General features: G+C 36.5%; 2 protein-coding genes and 2 long non-coding RNA genes across 8 annotated transcripts; 3 read left to right on the top strand and 1 right to left on the bottom strand.

The window, feature by feature from the left end:
- Positions 1-148: 148 nt before the first annotated feature.
- Positions 149-1,783, top strand: LOC110866066. Its single transcript, XR_002551170.2, has 2 exons — positions 149-758; positions 1,180-1,783. It is a non-coding gene; the product is annotated as an uncharacterized LOC110866066 (long non-coding RNA).
- On the bottom strand, positions 1,053-4,673 carry LOC110866055. Of its 3 annotated transcripts, none has more exons than XR_004892523.1 (6): positions 4,469-4,673; positions 4,094-4,317; positions 3,896-3,966; positions 2,009-2,992; positions 1,819-1,880; positions 1,053-1,722 (listed from the first exon to the last, which is right to left on the bottom strand). It is a non-coding gene; the product is annotated as an uncharacterized LOC110866055 (long non-coding RNA). The 3 variants fall into 3 exon arrangements; XR_002551167.2 differs by having other exon boundaries at positions 1,053-1,476; positions 1,569-1,648; positions 4,094-4,652; XR_002551165.2 differs by lacking the exon at positions 4,469-4,673 and having other exon boundaries at positions 4,094-4,462.
- LOC110866042 lies at positions 4,275-12,294 on the top strand. 3 transcript variants are annotated; one of them, XM_022115402.2, is made up of 3 exons: positions 4,275-4,792; positions 5,246-7,306; positions 8,172-9,002. In XM_022115402.2, exons 2-3 carry the CDS (start codon positions 5,248-5,250, stop codon positions 8,186-8,188), a joined length of 2,076 nt encoding a protein of 691 aa, XP_021971094.1. In that variant the 5' UTR covers positions 4,275-4,792; positions 5,246-5,247; the 3' UTR covers positions 8,189-9,002. The 3 variants fall into 3 exon arrangements, with proteins under 3 accessions (XP_021971094.1, XP_035845779.1, XP_035845781.1); XM_035989888.1 differs by lacking the exon at positions 8,172-9,002 and adding an exon at positions 11,745-12,294 and having other exon boundaries at positions 4,394-4,792; XM_035989886.1 differs by having other exon boundaries at positions 5,246-9,002.
- Positions 12,295-13,503: 1,209 nt separating this feature from the next.
- Positions 13,504-17,911, top strand: LOC110866074 (protein RETICULATA-RELATED 4, chloroplastic). The gene is made up of 8 exons (XM_022115426.2): positions 13,504-14,128; positions 14,837-14,905; positions 15,530-15,661; positions 15,920-15,973; positions 16,687-16,731; positions 16,827-16,972; positions 17,317-17,442; positions 17,633-17,911. Exons 1-8 carry the CDS (start codon positions 13,619-13,621, stop codon positions 17,679-17,681), a joined length of 1,131 nt encoding a protein of 376 aa, XP_021971118.1. The 5' UTR covers positions 13,504-13,618; the 3' UTR covers positions 17,682-17,911.
- The last annotated feature ends 1,448 nt before the right edge of the window (positions 17,912-19,359 follow it).

The raw sequence follows: 19,359 nt of genomic DNA, 5'->3' as shown, positions 1-19,359 counted from the left end.
TTTTAGTCCAAAATTGTAATAGAGTTAAATTTTTTTGTTAACATCAGGGTTTTTGTCCTTTTCCTCCCTTTTAACGAAGGGTAGAATCATCTTTTTACGTATTTTTTTTGTGATTTTTTATTTTATTAATATGTTGTTATAATATACACAAATACCCATCTCTCTCTGCATACACCACCGCCGCCACTACCTCCACCTCCATCTCCGATGACCTACATCCCATTTTAATCTTCATCTATACACCCATCAATTTTTCTCTCTTAGTCTGTCATACACATTTAGACTATATCTCTCTGTACCCAGCTAGAAGTATATAACCTAAATCCTAGTTTGATCGGCCACCCCACTACCATAAACCACCACCACCATCTACTTTCTTCAACATCGGCGCCCAGAACCTGTTCCATCGGCGATACGCTCTCGCCGGCAACCATGAAGCCACCGGTTACCCCACCTCCTTGAAAATCCGGCCTCTTTTCTGTCGTCCCTTCCAAGGAGATATTGGATGATGTATTTGCTTAGGGAAACAATAGATTTTGGGTATTGTTTCGTGGTCTCCGGGAAAACGCCTTTTTTGTCGGAATCATTGGAGACTGGGACAGCGGTTATTGTGGTTGTTCGAACCTATAACCGACAACGATGTTGATGATGAAGGCAATTTATAAGACCACCATCGCCGGCATACACACCGCACCAAATCGGAAAAAGGGTCTCGCCGGAATCTAAATCAGTTTCTCTCTCTAAACAAACATACACAAGTTCTCTCTCTACTCTATCTCTCTCAATCGGACCCAAAGTCAAATTAGCTCAGACTCGAAATCTTCTATCAAGTTAATGTCGAAAATGATATCTCCAAACTAAAAGAAACTATAAATCCATCCAAAAGTTTCACAAGAGTCTATAAAGAGTCATTGATCAGACCTGTCACCTGTATAGTCAAGCTATTTTCTCAAAGCAATAAAGTGTGTTTTAAGGTGTTGTCAGATTAGGTTCTTCCTTCACCGGAAGGATATCACTTTGAAGTGCAGACAATCAATTTTTTAAATGGTTACAAGACTTTAGTATAGATAACAAAACACAATATATAAATAACTGAATTTAGAATAAACTTTTTAATATTGTTCATCATATGCTAATCTATATTTTGGCACTACGTTCTCGTCTCAATTAAAACTGCAGGGTCATCACATTAATCATCTTTCCTTATGGAAGAAAGAGAGATCCCAAACTTACCTACCTCTATCAGCTTCTCTATTCCCAGTTTCAATTATTAGTGGAGTAACAACATGAGAAGATGAGGATGCAATTTGTCTTGGTTGTGGATAAAAAATGATTCGCGGATGTCATTTGCTGATCTCAAGTGTCACTGTCATGCTGCCGTCGTCTTTCTAATCTTAAAATCTCAACAACAATCGAGCTACCACACATAGCAACCCCACACCCTACAAATGTTGCAAGCAGGATCGACAAAACAGGCTGCACATCACGGCATTCGAAAGACAACTACATAGTGAGTGTGTTTTCATGTGTGAAAGATACGAATGAACTTTGTGGGCTGGGCTGCTTACCACATAGTAGAAAATATGTGCGAAGACTACCACAAAAGCGAACTGAATTGATGCACATAACCACTCGAATCTTCTTCTCACTGTAAAGAGATCAGAAATTTATGATTACATAGTAGAAATATGTACGGATGAACTTTGTGTCTAGTCAGGTTGCCTGAAACACATGTTTGACAATTTTTGAAATTTTAGTGAACAATTAACAGTGTTAATTATGATTACTGAAGCTAAATATTGTTTGTCAGGGAATCACTTGTTTGTCTAATTTGCAGAATGATAATGCAAGCTGAAATTCCCCGCCGGTTCCTTTCTCTCCTGTACGAATCAGAACAAATTCAGAAAAATACACGAATCATCCTTCTTGTAAATACACACACATGCATGACTAACTTGACTGAAACGACAGTGCCAAGCAAACAGTTGAGCTGACATGATCTACATACCCTAAAAGCAGCGAGACGGTGGATGAATTTTCTAGTGGAAAGATGACCGACTTCATGGCCTGGCCACCACCTAAGTTGATAAAAAGCACAAAAATGCCCATGCCTCCCAAAGACAGCCCTCAAAGGACTGCGTCTTACGTCAGCTTACAAGTCATATCACTCTGTCAGTAATCTACTAACTATAATCAGCCTGATTACAAGTCATGTATCAAAAGATAGTGTGTGGAAAGCAGCTAGATGCTTAATTTGATCAGTGACCAAGTTTGTAAACAAACATTAACCGCGTCATATACGATTTTGCTCCGTTCCGCCTCGAGGCGTGCCTCAGTACGGACGCCTCGGCTGTTTTTTAAAACCATGGCCATATCATGAAGGCTAATGATGATGGTAAAATGGGTGGATGGCCCGATGCAAGGAAACAGGGAGGTTTACTGTTAAATGTGATGGCAAATAAATTAAAAAAAAAAAAAAAACCTTTCTAATCGGACTATGTGTGCAAGATGAAAGCATATATTGCCTCATATTGTTACTTGAATAATTCATAGGATAAAAGGAAATCAATAGAATATATCATGGGAGCCATGAGAACCCATAAGATTCAAAAGTGATTCCAGCAGCGTAAGCGAACCCTTATTCAGTCCATTTTGCAGATTTTTACGGTAATCTTTCCCAGCCTATGCCCATAATCCTTACACCACTTTTCTCTCTCTTCGCTTGTTGTACAAACCGACTGTGGCGGTGTGATTGAGATGATTGTGTAAACTATCGTGTAATTGGAACTTATCGCTTGCAACGTTCCAACAACAATTTGAGGCGTGTGGTATCAATCACAAATCATGAAAGCAAACGAACGACTAATAACGAAAGCAAACCAATTTGGTTGTCAAAAGTGACGCCGATTTTGTGGTGCGCGCATTGCTGCGCATGAGCATTATGTATAGCATTGGGTGCACCACTACCATCTTCACAATCACAAAAATAGATCTGAAACAAATGTTGATGGTTAATATTTTCTTGCGTAAACAGAACAACAAACATTCAGTTAATACACATTGTTAGTATGAACATGTATTAGTGGATAACAATACACAAAAATGCAGCATACAAATTTCTGTACTTGTAAAATACACTCGGATATATGCAAATACACACATAAATATGCAATTAATGTGCATACAAATGTTGAACAGGGGAGTGTATTGATCTTAATATAACTATCAAATATTGCTTTATATCAACTCTCAGGAAATTAAGCATGTAAATTAACCCACATATCCGAATTCGGTTAATCAAATCCGGTTCAAATTCATATTTAGTTTCAAATACAACAAAAAAAAAAAAAAGTTTTGAATAATAATTCAAAAACCCACTAGATGCCAATAGAAAATATATATTTAATGAAATTATTTGACATTTAATAATACACATTTAAATCTCAGTTTGTTTTAGTGGTATATTATAACTACACTGAATATGTAGAAATTCAGGGGAATAAACCAAAAATATAAATTTTCATTAACATAACATTATAAACTAACAGATTAGCTATTGATTTCACAAATTTGAGATAACCATAACTTGCAAATGCAAGTGCCCCGATTTTGAGTTTAAAACGGGTAGAAAAAAAATAATGTAGACCGAATTGGAGACGAAATCAAACATATGAACTTATGCAAATGCACTCAGACTCAACATATTTTTCAAAGAATGAAACTTTGATAGATATATATACGTCCTCAAATTCCTCCAATAGATGTTTCATCGGCGTTTCATCATTTTGGAAACGTAGTTCACCAAAGGGAGATGACAATCAACAGAAAACAATTAGAATAAAAAAAAAAAACCACAAAAAAGGACGATTATTGAAGAGAAAATGTAAGAACTCACCGTTCTATTTCTTTGTCACCATTGATTTGTTCTTCGTTCCAATAAAATGCTCTTGAAAATCGAAAATGGAACTGCGAGTTACAAAGACATGAATATTTAAGTTAGATTTACAGATTTTGTATAAAACCATAAACAGAAGAATCGAACGACATCTTCAAACACGTTGGATTTGACCGAGAAAAAGATGAAGCTCGTTACCTTATGTGATTCGGCAGATTAAAATGGTGATTCGCGAGACAGAAAGAGCGATTGCAATTCGTGCGTTGATAAATAAAAGGAGAAAACGGTTGAAGACCAAGAGTGAAAACGCGGTCAATTTAATGGGGAAAACGGCGGTGATTACCGAAACAAATTATTCCCCAAATATAATCTTAAAAACATCTGCAGGCAGAGGAAATCTTAAAAACTCTAATCTGATCTACCTGTGCATCAAATAATGATTCCAATAAGTCAAATACATCTTCAAACAATGTATTCCACAAACTTGGCAACACAGGAAACCTGAAATCCTAACCGCATGATTCCAGTGGATCAAATTCATCATTAGGGTTCAAAAAAAAAAAAAAACCATACCGGAAGGGTGCGTGTATATTTGAAAGGGGGTACCCCATCCGGGTTTAACAACTTCCGGGTTTGTATGGATTCCGAATTTGGGTCATATAGAAAACTGTGTTCCGGACTTATCTCTTGATATAGGCATCTTGTTCCGGACTTCTTCATTCTCTACCAAAACCCTACTCATCTGTTCGCAGAACCCACCCTTTTCTCTCTGTGTTGGCATTAAATAGGCATATTGTTCCCGACTTCTTCATTCTCTATCAAAACCCCTTTTTCTGGCTCTGTTCGCAAAACCCCCCCTTTTCTCTTTGTGTTCGCATTAGAAGTTCAAACAACCAGGTATGTTGTTCTTTAAATACATCATCTTCATCATGAACACTTGAAGTTTTGAATGAATGTTATCTTGATAGGGTAGGGTTTATCAAACCTAAAACTGAAAGGTATCATGAACAGTTGAAGTTTTGAATGAATGTTATGTTGTTGCTTTGATTTGGGGATTTTAAGTGTAAAAGCTTTGATGTTTGTTATAAAACTGAAGGATATCATGAACAGTTGAAGTTTTGGATGAATGTTATGTTGTTGCTATGATTTGGGTTTTTGGTGTTCTAAAACTGAAGTTTTAAATTCAAATCAGTCCGGATTTGCTGGTATGATGGTTTGTGTAACATAACAGATGATTTGGTTTGTGTAAATCCTGCAATTCGTACCAAGTGTTTGCAGACTGTAAGATATCATACAGTAGCAGTTTGTTTTTATCTTATCAAACTTACTGTGGTGTTTGTTTTGAAACAGATATGGCAGAACAACAAAATCAACATGTTCCCGAACGTCACTTTATATTGAAGCATAATCAGATTGCCCTTTTGGATGAAAATCTTCGTGGGATTGACGACTATAGGGAGATAATCCGTTTTCTTCGAAGGTCAAGAATTGCTCATGCACTTACTGCAAATGTTCGTATAGTAAAGTCTTACATGGAGCATTTCTGGGCAACTGCTCTCGTGAATAACGACACCATTGAGGCTACAGTCAATGGACAACAGATCGTTATCACGGAGGAGGTTATTCGAGTGGCCTTGCAGTTAGGAGAGCTCGATCATGGCGAAATTTGTTATGATGCAACCATTAGGGAACGCGCAGTTAGACACTTTGGCTACTCTGGACCGTTGCCGTCAAGGCAAATCAATAAAGGAATGCTTCGAGAGAAATGGCGCTTCTTTTTTCATGTTATAATGCAATGTTTTGCTCCTAGAAAATCGGGAATGGATGGGATGGGACATAAGTTGTTATCGGCCATGATCGGTTTAACTTTCAATCAACCGTACAACTTTGCGCGAATGATTTTACGGGCGTTGCAGACACAAATTAGTTACGAGGCTGGAAATGCCAAGTTGATGCTGCTTTACCCAAGATTCTTAATGTTGATCTTCAAACATCTTATACCGAACATTCCAATTCATGAAGGCTTACCACAACTTGTTCAGACACCAATGACGAGGCGTATTTTTACGCATTGTCGCAACGTCAAACCGTCGGTGCATTCGAACGCTCTTCCGGAGATTCGACCAATGCTCGGTGCAATCTTACAAGCTGAAGACTATAATCTTGCAGCTGATCAAACATGGATTGAAATCACCGCGGGAGTAAATCAACTGTTTGGTAGAATTGTCGGGGATGATGTAGAAATGGAAGTAGAAATCGAACAAGCGGGCCCAAACCTCGATGAAAGTCGAGATATGTTACTTGAAGAAATTGATGCAGCCTTAGAGACCGAAGCTCCAACTGCTAGTTCTTCGAAAGGCAAAGGGAAGTTGGTCGAAGATGATGTGGTTATGCTTAACGAGAAGGAATATTTAAGGACGGTGAGACAAGATTTAGTTGCAAAGTTATCGGAAGAGGATCAAGCCAAGCTAGCTGCTTTCAGAAATAAGGTCGAATCGCTCGGTCCTACTTCCGAGTGGGCTTTAAAGTTAGCTATTTGGAATGATAAACTTACGGATCTTGATGCCTTACCTGTTGATTCTTCCGATAGTGATAGTGATCATGATGGACGACCAGATGTTGTTCCGGTTAGTCAATCAAAGCAAATCATGAACTATAAACGACGAAGAATTGGTGAAGGTTCAAGTTCGTCTCCCGGACTTTCTGAAGCAGAATCTGTCTCAACTATTGATGTCTCGGCTGCTGTAGTCACAACAGTCACTGGTGGTCTTTCCGTCTTGGGAGTTCCGGCTTCCTTATCCCTAGTTATAGCTGCTATCCCGGTTCCGAGTTCTATGGAATTGATCTCTGAGGTTGGTCCTCGAATGCCAACACCACGACTGGAAGGCCCAAGACCAACAGTACCACAACCAAGACCTCGGTCAGCAGCCGAGCCTAGCCGAAGTGAACCGATGTTTCCGGAATATGTGCAGAACAAGTTTGATGAAGTTCACAGGTTTTTGGCTGAACAAACAAAGAATATTAAAGCAAATCAAGATCTCATTAAGGAGCAGCAGAAAACCATCAAAGAGCTACAAAAGAAAGGCGAATTATATGAAAAACATCTTTTACGGATGGCTGCTAATATTCACGGTTATGCTCAACAGATTGCTATCCTTATAAAACGTGATATCGCCTCCACCACAAGACATCGGGAACTTTGTGTAGCGAACGAGCAAATACGTCGAATTGTAACTGAGCTTGTGGAGCTATTTGCTGCTCAGGGGGAGAGCGGTAGCAACAAAGAATTACAAGTCCAAGCGCAGTGCAAACTTGATGAGCTCAAAAAGATTTACGACGATCTTGATAAAGACAAGGATCCCAACGCTTCACAGCAGAGGGAGCAGCCTGTGACAACCGGCAAAACTAATGGTAATTCCGTACAACTTAACAACTATTTATACGTTTAATTGCATTCATTTATGACTTAATTTGTGCATGAGTAGGTCATACAAGTTTAGCAACCTTAGGAAATATTGAAACTTGACAATTGATATTGTTACTTTCGTTGCGTCGCAAGAAAACAACTATGTCCTAATATTCATGCCAGCAAGTTCTGAAAACTGTCCGAAACAACTAACGGATGATGCGACAAGCGTATCATCACATTTACATGAATAAAAACCTTATTTAGTGGCACAAATTGCAAAACTACTTTAACTTTCCGGAAAACGCCTAAACTATTAAATCGTCCGATCCGCAATATAATATAACAATTATAAGTGTCCTCGATGCAAAATTCAGCTTTTGCAATGTCCATTAAACTTGTAAATGATGTTAAACACCTTAAACAAACCCGAGAATATCAACGGGATATCAAAGACATAGCTTCCGGTATTATAACACACCTTTCACATATTGTCCGGTTTCGAGCCGACGAGTGAACTAGTGATATTTTTATTATCCTAACACCTAGTTAACTAGTCTAATGAACTAGTGATATTTTTATTATCCTAACACCTAGTTAACTAGTCTAATGAACTAGTTAGACTTATATTGGCCTCATAAACATCGTTAGACCTCTAATCATGCAAGAACTCAACTAATGATGAAAATATCTATACTAAAAATATAACACATGCTTATTTGAATTGTTCAATGAAATGGCCATGCCTACCCCCACCCCCCCCCCCCCCAATCCCCCATGCTTAGATCTCTGTGAGTGCATTTTGTATGTCCATAGTTAGAAATCTGTTGATACGTTAAATGTCTAAAGTCTTGAGTCTGTATCATACAGGACAGAGGTTTCATTAGGTGTCGTTAGGCAGTGTCAGGTCAGTATACGGTACGGCACGATGCGAAGAAACTGAACAAGATCCAAAGTGATGTCATCATTATGCTGATGACATCATATACAATATCATATGCATGGAATGAAGTCTGCATGATACAGCAACCAATTAGAATGTATTGGACTCTGGCAGACTTGTACGAACCAGAGAAATACAACGCAGATTAGTACGAAGGGAGAATGGCAGTTTGTACGAACCGGAGTATACATGGCAGCTTCGTACGAACCGAGTATGGCTATGTTCGTACGAACCTACAACAACTATAAATACTTTCCATGTCCCTTCGTACATAACACATCTCAGAGAACACATGAGAGAACTCGGTTCGTACGAACACAAGTTCTTCAAGTTCATCATCTACATCAAGAACGCTCCCGATTACGTCATGTTTATTAGATTTCGAGTGTTCTTTGTATAGATCGAGTCGAAACTCTGTCCGGTTGTCGTTGATGCGTAATAAAACGACGTTTATTTACGTCTTCGCGCACGATTACGGTTCAATTTAACGGATTCCGCACGTTAAATCGAATCCACCGCAGAACTAGAGATCGTTTACGATCCGATCCTGAACTCACAAGTGGTATCAGAGCCACGGATGCTCTGCGTGTAATCGTGATCGAAATCGGACGAGTTTCGGTGAAATCGAATCTGTTTCGGTTGATTTTCAATTGATTTCGGTTAAATTTTGTTGAATTTCAGACATCTCAGATGTGTGTTGATTGATTGTTGATGTGTTTTGAACAAGTAGTAAGCTGATTCGATCTGTTTCAAATCAATTTTTTGTTCGATTCTAACTGTTTCAGTAACTTCGGACTGAATTCATTTGTGATTTCAGTGTGTCGCATGAAATATTTGAACTGAATCTGTTTGATTTCAGAATGATTTGATAATTTTCGGTAATCTCAAACATTTTTCGTCAATCTAAAACTGACTCATTTGTTTTTCGATCAAATTTTGGATCATTTCGGTTGACTGTTAACAAGTTTCGGTGTATCGTATGTGTATATCGAACTGAATCGGTGATGTTCAGTTAAAGTTTTGATAGATTCGGACAGTTCACATCAGAATTCGGATTGATTTGATCAAGTTTCGGTGTATTTCGGTAAAGTTTTGATAGATTCGGACAGTTCACATCAGAATTCGGATTGATTTGATTAAGTTTCGGTGTATTTCGGTGAAATTCGTATCATTTCAGAGTGTTTATTGAAGTTTTCGGACAAGTTTAATCAGGTTGATTCAGCAAATTGGTTAACTGCAGACGAAATTACTAAGGTCAACCAAGGTCAATATGAAATCTGATAGGATCTGAACGACGATTTGATACATTTTGGACTGATTTAATACGTTGTGATTGAATTACGATCGAAAAAAATTGTTTCGGGAAAACTTATCATTGCAGAATTGTTTCGGACTGTTTCGTGTGATTTCGACGAAGTTCGGATCAATTCGGTGAATATCAGATCGAGTTTCTGTTGGTTTTAAATCATATTCGGACTGATTTCAGTTGAGTTTGGTGATTTTCGAATCAAAATCAGATCATTTAAACATTGTTTTTTTTTTTTTTTTTTTTTTTTTCGGATTAATTGTTGTTTGATTCGGACTGTTTCTAAGTGTTTCGAACGAGTTTTGATCTGATTAAAACGAGATCAGGCGAAACATTAAAAAAAAAGGTATTGGCTGCTATTAGAAAAGAAGTAGAGTGTCACTAAACTGATTATGTTTGAAAGAAAAGGATACAAAAAAAAAAAAACAGCTACTTATCTTTGAAGATTGATTTAGTGGGGCAAGACTAAAAGTTTTTGAGATTTTGGGCAGTGGTTCCGGCTCAGGTTTTTTTTCTTTCTTTTTTTTTTTTTTTTTTTTGGGCCAGTTCTAAACAAGGTCAAAATTTGATTTGATATTGGGCAACAATTTGAAGTTTTAAACTTGGGCCGATTATACAAAGTTGATTAGTGGGCCGCTAGCTTGTGGATTAAAATTGGGATACAAACGTTTAGTGGGTCTCGTGGAAGTTGAAACTTTTTGGACTTTGAGCTACAAATATTTTTGAACCGAGTTTTCAATAACTTTCAAGTTTAAGAAAATGTATGATTGGGATGGTGGTGTTGAGCATTGGCAGATGCGGGATGAAGATAGAAAAAAATTTGGGTTAAGAGATTTGAACATTTTCGATGTAAAAAAGATGAATCATTGGATCAGTTTTTTTTGGGTAAAGTGAATCATTGGATCAGTTGAAAGAACGGTATTTTGATTTACTTAGCAGGTTAAGGTATTACGATGTAAAAATGTCGGATGCTGAAAAGATATCGAAATTTGTAGATGCCTTATCTTCAGAATGGAATGAAGCTTTGATTGAGGTGAAAAAAGATTCTAGTTTTCCAAGATTTACTCTAAATGAATTTGTCAACAAGCTTCAAGAACACAAAACAGAAATTAAAAAGAAGAATTTGACATTTGAATTTGTAAATTTCAAAATCAAAGATGATGAACTGGAAATTGACGTGATAAGAAGATTTAGGCGGTTAATGCAAGAAATTAGAGATTATCGTATCCCTAGAGCTTGTGAGGTAAATAAAGAAAAGCTTATGGAGTCATTATCATCAGATTGGAATAAAGTGTTTAAAGAATCAGATTGGGATAAAGTGTTTAAAGAACTGGAAGATACACAGGCTCTTACTGATATTGAAGCTAAAGCTTGGAAAAGATGGAGTATTCAGCAGGAGAAAGAAAAGAATGAGGTGCAGAACGGTGAAGTCAAAGAATCAAATGCATCAACAAATAAAACTTCATGTTCTGAACCTGTGTGCTCAAATTGTGAAAAATCCAGATCTGACAATGTCAAACTTTTGAGAAATGTGGAAAGTTTGACATTAGAAAACAAAAATTTCATTAAATTAGAAAATGATTTGAAAAATAAAATAAAAATTTTAGAAAATGAAAAATCAGTTTTAAATAAAAATGATTTTGAAAAACAAAATATAATAAACTCGCATATTGAAAAAATCACGCAACTTGAACAAGATGCTGAGATTGCAAAAAAAAATTGAAGATTTAGAAAAAGAAATTGAAAGGTTTTGTTGCTTCATCATTGATGCTAGATAATATAGTTCCAAAACCGATAAACAAAAACGAAGAAACTGGGGAGGACGAATATGAATTTTGTAACTGTGGTATTGGGTATAAACCGTCGGGAAAGGGCAAAACAAAAACGGTTGTACCGGATAACACCAAAAATAAAACTCCTTCGGTGAAAATTCCAATAGATATTAGATAGGTTAAAAGTATTAAATGTGAGCCAGGTTCTCGATCAGAGAATATTTAGAGCCAAGTCATCGAATATGGAAAACCAAATTGTTTTCTCTATTAAATATAAAATCCAGATTTCTGTGAACAAACGATGTCCTGTGTTGTCACATATTTGAAATGCTCCAGCTTATCCATGTTATATGATTAGAGCTAGATTGTTGTTTCTAAAACTTAAATTGTAAAAATCTTATAGATTGTTCGAGAATTTTCAGGTGATTGAGCCAGACTACGATCCTGATAGCTGAACTTAAGGGGGAGTCTGAAGACGAGCTCAAAGTAAGGAAGAGCTTGTAGAGCCAGGTGACGATCCTAGCAGCTGAAAGCACGAAAGCTTAAAGCAAGTGGGAGCCTGAAGGAGGATTTAAACGAAAGTGGGAGCAGCTGGAAACTGAAAGTAGATCCACGGGGATTCTGTTAGAGTAAAGGGAGAGTCTATGTTTCTGTATATGTCATCATTTCTACAAAGACTCAGAGAGAGACAGAAAGCTACGAGATTGACCGCAACAATATCCAAGGGGAAGTCTGTGAATGCATATGTCTATCGCTTGCGTCAATCACGTAACGTAGCTTCATCAGATGATAAGAATAAAACTTTCTCAGTCCATCTCGATATAAATTCTTAATACTGAATATATATATTTAGTATTTTTAATGAATTTAACGGAATTTGATTGGTCGGTACAAATGTAATAACTTTGATGATCCTTTCTCGTTTCCCCTTATTTTTAATGAATTTAACGGGATTTGATTGGTCGGTACAAATGTAATAACTTTGATGATCCTTTCTCGTTTCCCCTTAGACTAGAGGGTGTGGTTTGCTTAATCCTCAAAGGGACTATCCGTCACGTATGCGCCAGATCACCAAGGGTGGAGGACCATCCCCTTGGGGACTACCCAAGGGTGTGGAGGATAGTCCTCCACCCTTTTTTTATTATTATGTTTTTGATTTAGTTAAATAATTAAAACAAAGTACATAAAAATAAAAAAAGTTACATTTAAATAAAAACCTAAAGTTACATTTAAAAAAACCTAAAGTTACATTAAAAAAAAAAAAAAAGCTAAAGTTACATTTAAAAAAAAAAACCTAAAGTTACATTTAAACTAGTTGACGAATCGCCGCAGTACATTTCTGTAAGGTGGTGAAGCCCCTTTTGCCTCTAGCATCGTATCGCAATGTAAAAAAAGGCCATAAGAGGCTAAATCGTCGGCTATGCTTAAGAACAGTCGACGACTCATTCGGAAACGACGTCTAAACATAGTCTCCGAGTACAACGCGACTAATCTTTCGTGAGCACCTACACGATGTGGCAAGTAATATATAGTAACACATATATAACTTATAAAAATAATGCTACGCTATAAAATATAAAAATAAAAACAAAAATAAAACTAACCTTCTCGGTCTCGGTTGATGGCCGGGTTCCTGTTTCGTGGTTGTGACGAAACCTCATCCTCCTCTTCTTCCAGAATTAGTTGTGTCGCGGTTACCACCGTGTTTCTAAAATATTTTATGGCTTCTCTAGTATCCGTCGAACCCGACGAAGAGGAAGATGACATTGTCTATTTTTTAGAGAAGATTATTTTGTAAAGGGGTTTGTTTGGAGAGGTTGGGTGAATTTGTGTATAAAAAAGGTTAAATGAATGGGTATTTATAGGTTTTAAAATAATTAAAAAAATATATATATTTTTTAAAAATAGCCGTTAAAAACGGCATTAATTAAGGGGGGGCACTTTTTGCCTCGTCTCCAACGGCTTGGAGAAGCTGGAAGCGCCGCCACGAGCCTAAGGGGGCGGTGTGGGACGAGGGGGACGAGCCGGCGACGGGTGGGATGTTCCCCACACCCCATGGTCTTATGTCTGCAAATCTTAGATCAACCGGTCTGATTATAATAATTAAATATAGTCTCTCTAATTTACTAATTATTTTATATATGGGGTGATAGAATCTACAATATGTGGTCTAAAGCACACGAAAGGGTAAACTTTAGACAGTTGACCAGAAAAGCTAAATCAGTGAGATGACATTCAGATTGAAGAAGAAACACATTCTGCATCTCCTCACTCCTGATCCTCCACTCACCCTCCCATGGCAGCCACCACCGTCCGTTCCTTCTCTCTCCTCTCTCCCACCCACCACCACCACCACCACAACCGCACAACCCTCCGCCACTCCACCCACCTCAAATTCTCCACACACACTCCCAATTCTCACCTCTCATTCACCCTTAACAACCGTCGGATCCCTCTAACCATCACATACTCCGGCGGAAACGACGGTGGAGCTGGCGGAGGGGGTGGCGGTGGCGGAGGTGGAGGTGGAGATGAGGATGGTGATGCCGGAGAGAAGAATAAAGCGGAGGCGTTTCTCGTGTTAGCGGAAGCAGGGAGATCTCTGGAGAGTATTCCGAAGGACATTGCGGCATCCATCGATGCCGGAAAGTTGCCCGGAGTGATTGTGAAGAGGTATTTGGAACTCGAGGAATCACCCGTGTTCCGGTGGCTGATGAACTTTGGTGGGTTTAAGGAAAGGCTGCTTGCTGATGATTTGTTTATGACTAAAGTTGCTATTGAATGTGGTGTTGGTATATTCACTAAGGTTTGTTCCTTTTTTTTTTTTTTTTTTTTTTTTTTGAGTTAAATGCCATTTTAGTTGATGTGTTTTGGGCCATTTTAACATTTTAGTCCAATGTCTAAAAAGGTTTCACTATTGCCATTTTAGTTCGCTGAATCATCCATTTTTTCTATTAACGAGTAGGGCAATTCGGTCATTTTATATGGCCGAATTGCGCCTTCTGGCTAACAGAATTACATATGAAACGACCGAATTGCCTTTCTTGTTAACAATAAAAAATGGATGAAGCTAACCCAGTGGACTGACAGTGAACAGGCGAAAATGAAATATTTTGACTAAACTGACAAAATGACCCAAACCAAACCAGAGGGACTAAAATCACATTTAACTCTTTTTTTTGTGTTATTGTGAATACTTAATTTTGAGGAGATTGATACAAATGTGTTTGGCTGGTGTAATTATCGATGGAATTGGAACGTAAAACATGAAATGACATAACTATCTTGTAACCCAAAAGAAGAGTTGAATTGGCAATTTAGATTCATTTTTAATTCTTTATTTTTTTTTTGAATCGAACAACATAAGAAATGGAATCTACATTCTAATTCTATTAAGAACGCATTCAATTATGTGAAATGAACACCAGCTTAGATTCTTTTGTGGGATATATTGAAGGAATTGTTGACTTTTGAAGTCAAATAAGAAGTTTTTAATATTGTTGTGGTGTTGTAGAGTGCTGCAGAGTTGGAAAAGAGAAGAGAGAATTTTTCCAAGGAGCTGGATTTTGTTACTGCTGATGTGGTATGGCTCTCATCTGTAGTTGATTTGGAACTAATCTTAACCGTGTGTTCGTAGGGCTTTAGCTGCAATACATAAGGCGGTTATGTAACTGTATAAGTTTCTGTCTCACGTGGTTCTGAAATTTAACCAAACTTATATGTAGTGCTTTAAATGTGATACATAAGATTGTTAAGTATACTGATAATCGCCTCTCGTTCATTATATATGGCGTGCTAAAGTTGTTCTCATGGTTTCTTACTTATATTAACCACGCTTGTATGCAATGCTTTAAATGTGATGCATAAGACGGTTATGTAAATGCGTCTTCGCCTCTCTTTCACTACATTTGTTGAGCGCTGCATACAAATGTTCATGCAGTTTGCCACTTGAAATTGACCGCACTTGTACATAGTACTTTAGATGTGCTACGTATGGCGGTTATGTGACTGCATAATCATGTCTCTTTTACTGTATCTGGCCAACCCTATGGACAAGTGTTTATCCGGTTCTCATGGTTCCTTGCCTTAAATTGGTTTTGTGTTAAACGCGCCCCTAACTTTAATCTTCTAAAACTTTGATTACTAAAAGTTTGTAGTTTTTGAACAACATTTTTTCTAATTGAAAGCTAATTGAAGTTTGTTTTAGATAATGGCTCTAATTGCAGATTTCATGCTTGTGTGGCTTCCTGCTCCTACGGTTTCTCTTAGAGCACCCGTTGCAGTAAGTGCTGGACGAGTTGCCAAATTCTTTGCCGGATGCCCGGATAATGCGTTTCAGGTGATCACTCAAACACATTTACTTGATCCTTTGACTTTTCAAAGAACCTAGTACATGTCAAACTCAAGTTGCTTTGTATTTATATTTCACCTCTTTTGTGAGAATTTTTTTATGTATTACTTTGTATATAGTTTCACATATTTGTATCGTTTATATCTCTATAACTGTAAACTTATATATCGACTTTTGTTTCGAGAGATTATCCACTTGCTGACCGTTGTCTAAACATCAATTTGTCTATTTTATTCCCATATGTAGGTTGCTTTGGCTGGTACATCCTATTCATTGTTGCAGAGAATCGGTGCCATAGCGGTATGTATGTATGGTGTATGATGTATCTATATAGAAGTTGCAAAGTGGGCGGGTTGGATAATGAATCGAAACTTCTAGGTTTATTTTATTCAAAACACTTTGATTTAAAATTATTTTACGTGATAATTACACTCTGGGCAACTTTCGACTCGTTTGATCTTTTGATCCTTTTGACATGTTTCTTTCATATCTATTTTAAAATATTATTTTACCTTTGGAGATAAAATTTTAAAAGCAAATTAACCCATTCATAAGTAAACAAGTTCATAGTTGTTAATAGCGGCTATAGCGACCGCTATAGCACACTATGTAGCCATGCGACCAAGTGTCACTATATGGGTCTTAGCGATAAATAGCGAACTTAGCGACAGTTAGGGTTTTTTTTTTTGATGTTAATAACGATTAGATATAGCTATAAAATAGCTGGATTTATAGGTTTTTGTTAAATATACATGTAAAATAGCATATATACAAGGGTATTTTGATGTAATATACATATAAAAATTTTCAAAATTCTTTTTCTAGTGTAATCGCTATTTATAAAATAGCCGTCGCTATTCGATACGTAGCGTATAGGTGCCTTGTCGCTATTTGTCGCTATTCGCTATCCGACAACTTTGAACAGGTTGAATTTCCAACTTTTGCTTTTATACAACATTATTATTTTTTTAAATACGTAAGCTTTAAATATTGTATTTTACGATTTTTTACAGCGTAACGGAGCCAAGTTGTTTGGTGTTGGGACTGGTGCATCTCTTGTAAGTGAACACTGTAAATTTGGACGCAATTCTTTTAATTTTACGTTGATCTGTCTTTTACAATGCTGACGGAATATTATATATGTATATATCAGATTGGGACAGGTATCACAAATCTTTTGATAAATGCAAGGAAGGCGGTTGATAAGACGTTTGCTGCTGAAGCTGATGAAGAAGATATTCCCATTTTATCGACTAGTGTTGCTTATGGTGTCTACATGGCAGTTTCTAGCAACCTCAGGTACCTTTTCTGTTATTTCAGTTTATTTAAATACTTTAACCATCACGCGATGTCGAGCTAAAGTTGTTTAACTTTAAACGGATAACCACTAAAGTAAAGTTGTCATAATATGTGAATATTGGTCTACGGAACCACATTTTGGTCTTCGTTTTGTATGGTGTCTTGGTTCTAACTTAGAACTAAATATCAACCGTTTATAGTATATTCCCACAACACATACAGTTGATTATCTATACAAAATTAATACACATCTACTCCGTATATAATAATATATATTATTATTTTCTAGTTTCTAAAACGTTATGTTCTTATTATCGTTTCTCCGTTTTTTGTTTGTTTTATAGGTACCAAGTAATTGCAGGGGTAATCGAACAGCGAATGTTAGAACCATTGCTGCACCAACATAAGCTTATCTTGAGTGCTATCTGCTTTGCAGTCCGAACCGGCAACACGTTCTTAGGGTCCTTAATGTAATTATATTTCATCCATCACCGTCGTCATTATCATCACATATATATGTATCATGGTTATCAAAGGCGCTAGGCGCATAGGCCTCGATTGGGGCCTAGGCACAAGAGGCGATAGCTTTAATAACCATGATATGTATATGTATTATGTTTTTATCTGTTTTAGTCTTTAATATTATTACTTGGGTAACAGGTGGGTTGATTATGCACGTTGGATCGGAATTCAAAGGTCTCGGGAATGATCATAGGACGGCTGCCTGATTGATACTGTTGTTTTGTATGTTTTTCTGTACATGTATGCAATGTTACATCTGAAAAGAATGACAAATTCATCATTGTTAATGTTTTGTTTTGTTTTGAGTTTTAATAATGCCTTCATTTTCCTATAACTAATGTTGAAGGCTCTGATATTGGCATTTGAGGGTTTGCACGTGTAAGTTTTAGTTCTTATTGAAACCAAGATTTCAACTCATATGTTGCTTTTATGATATATATATATAGGACAAAGATCCGTTAAGAACCACCCTTTATTGCGAGAACCGCGAGAACCAGTGTGAACACAAACAGTAATACCTAAAAAAATCTAAAAAACACTCAAAAATTTTTTTTTTTATTTTTTTACTATTTTTTATATAAAAATCGCTACTTTTAGTATCCAAAAAAAAAAAAAAAAATTTTTTTTTGCTACTAAAAGTAGCGATTTGAACATAAAAAATAGTAAAAAAATAAAAAAAAAATTTTAGATTTTTTTTTGATTTTTTTAGATTTTTTAGGTTTTTTAGGGGGTTTAGTTTTTAGCATTTTAGCTTGTGGGGGGGGGGGGGGGTGGGGTGGGGGGGGGGGGGTTAGTTTTTTTTTTTGGGGGGGGGGGGGTGGGGGGGTTTAGGTTTTTGGGGGGGTGGGGGGGTGGGGGTTAGGTTTTTTTAGGGTTTTTTTTAGGTTTTTTTAGCTATTTTAGCTTGTGTTCACATTGGTTCTCGCGGTTCTCGCAATAAAGGTGGTTCTCGCATGAACCTTACCCTATATATATATATATATATATATAGAGAGAGAGAGAGAGAGAAAGTATAATTTACAAAAGGGCTTAACGTACGTTAACGTACGCGACAGAAAAACAACTTGCGTGATTACATTTCCATGCGTTATGCCCCCATGCGTGATTAGTTACGCTCCCATGCGTGATTATCACCAAATAACTGATCCCATGCGTTATTATTTGTTCCATGCGTAATTATAGCCCTGATCCGACGGTTACCAGTGTCGCGTACGTGAAGTATGATAAGCCCTTTTGTATGTTAACCTTTCTCCCTCTCTCTCTCTCTATATATATATATATATAGGGGAAGGTTCATTTGAGAAGAAATTTATTGTGAGAATAAAAAGAAGAAAGGGCATATTAGTAAAATACTATTTCATTTATAACTCATATCATTAATTTTTCTCTCTTTAATTAATTAGTCAATTAATCATTAATTATTTTACATATAATTTACAAAGCCTACACATATCAAAATTTTTCTACATATACCCTACACATTATAAAATTTAATCCTACACAGCCAAAATTTATCCTACACACCTCGAAATATATCCTACACAACTCGTAATTTACCCTACACAATTAGTAATTTATTCTACACTCTAAATTAAATTGTTTTTTTTTAATTTGGAAAAAGTATATATTTTGAAAAAGAGTTACTAATTTAATTTAGTTAGTTATTAAAGGGGAAGAATACAAATTATTGATTTATGTAAGTTTACCAATATGTCCTTATATTAAAATTAAATGCAAATATTAAATGAAGTAAAATGAAGCATTCTTATTGGTTTAAACTTTTTCTTTTTTCTTCTTACAAAAAAATTCTTCTCATTTGAACGTTTCACTATATATATATATTATATATATATATATATAGGACA

This window comes from Helianthus annuus, chromosome 1 (assembly GCF_002127325.2).
Source record: "Helianthus annuus cultivar XRQ/B chromosome 1, HanXRQr2.0-SUNRISE, whole genome shotgun sequence".
Taxonomy (NCBI): Eukaryota; Viridiplantae; Streptophyta; class Magnoliopsida; order Asterales; family Asteraceae; genus Helianthus; species Helianthus annuus.
This window is presented reverse-complemented; position numbering and strand designations above follow the sequence as displayed.

Excerpts from the sequence above, each read along its gene's own strand:
- LOC110866074 (XM_022115426.2), top strand. The coding sequence starts at position 13,619 with ATGGCAGCCACCACCGTCCGTTCCTTCTCTCTCCTCTCTCCCACCCAC. Across the intron at positions 14,906-15,529 it reads ATTTTGTTACTGCTGATGTG|ATAATGGCTCTAATTGCAGA; the intron begins GTATGGCTCTCA and ends AGTTTGTTTTAG. Across the intron at positions 15,662-15,919 it reads GCCCGGATAATGCGTTTCAG|GTTGCTTTGGCTGGTACATC; the intron begins GTGATCACTCAA and ends TCCCATATGTAG.
- LOC110866042 (XM_035989886.1), top strand. The coding sequence starts at position 5,248 with ATGGCAGAACAACAAAATCAACATGTTCCCGAACGTCACTTTATATTG.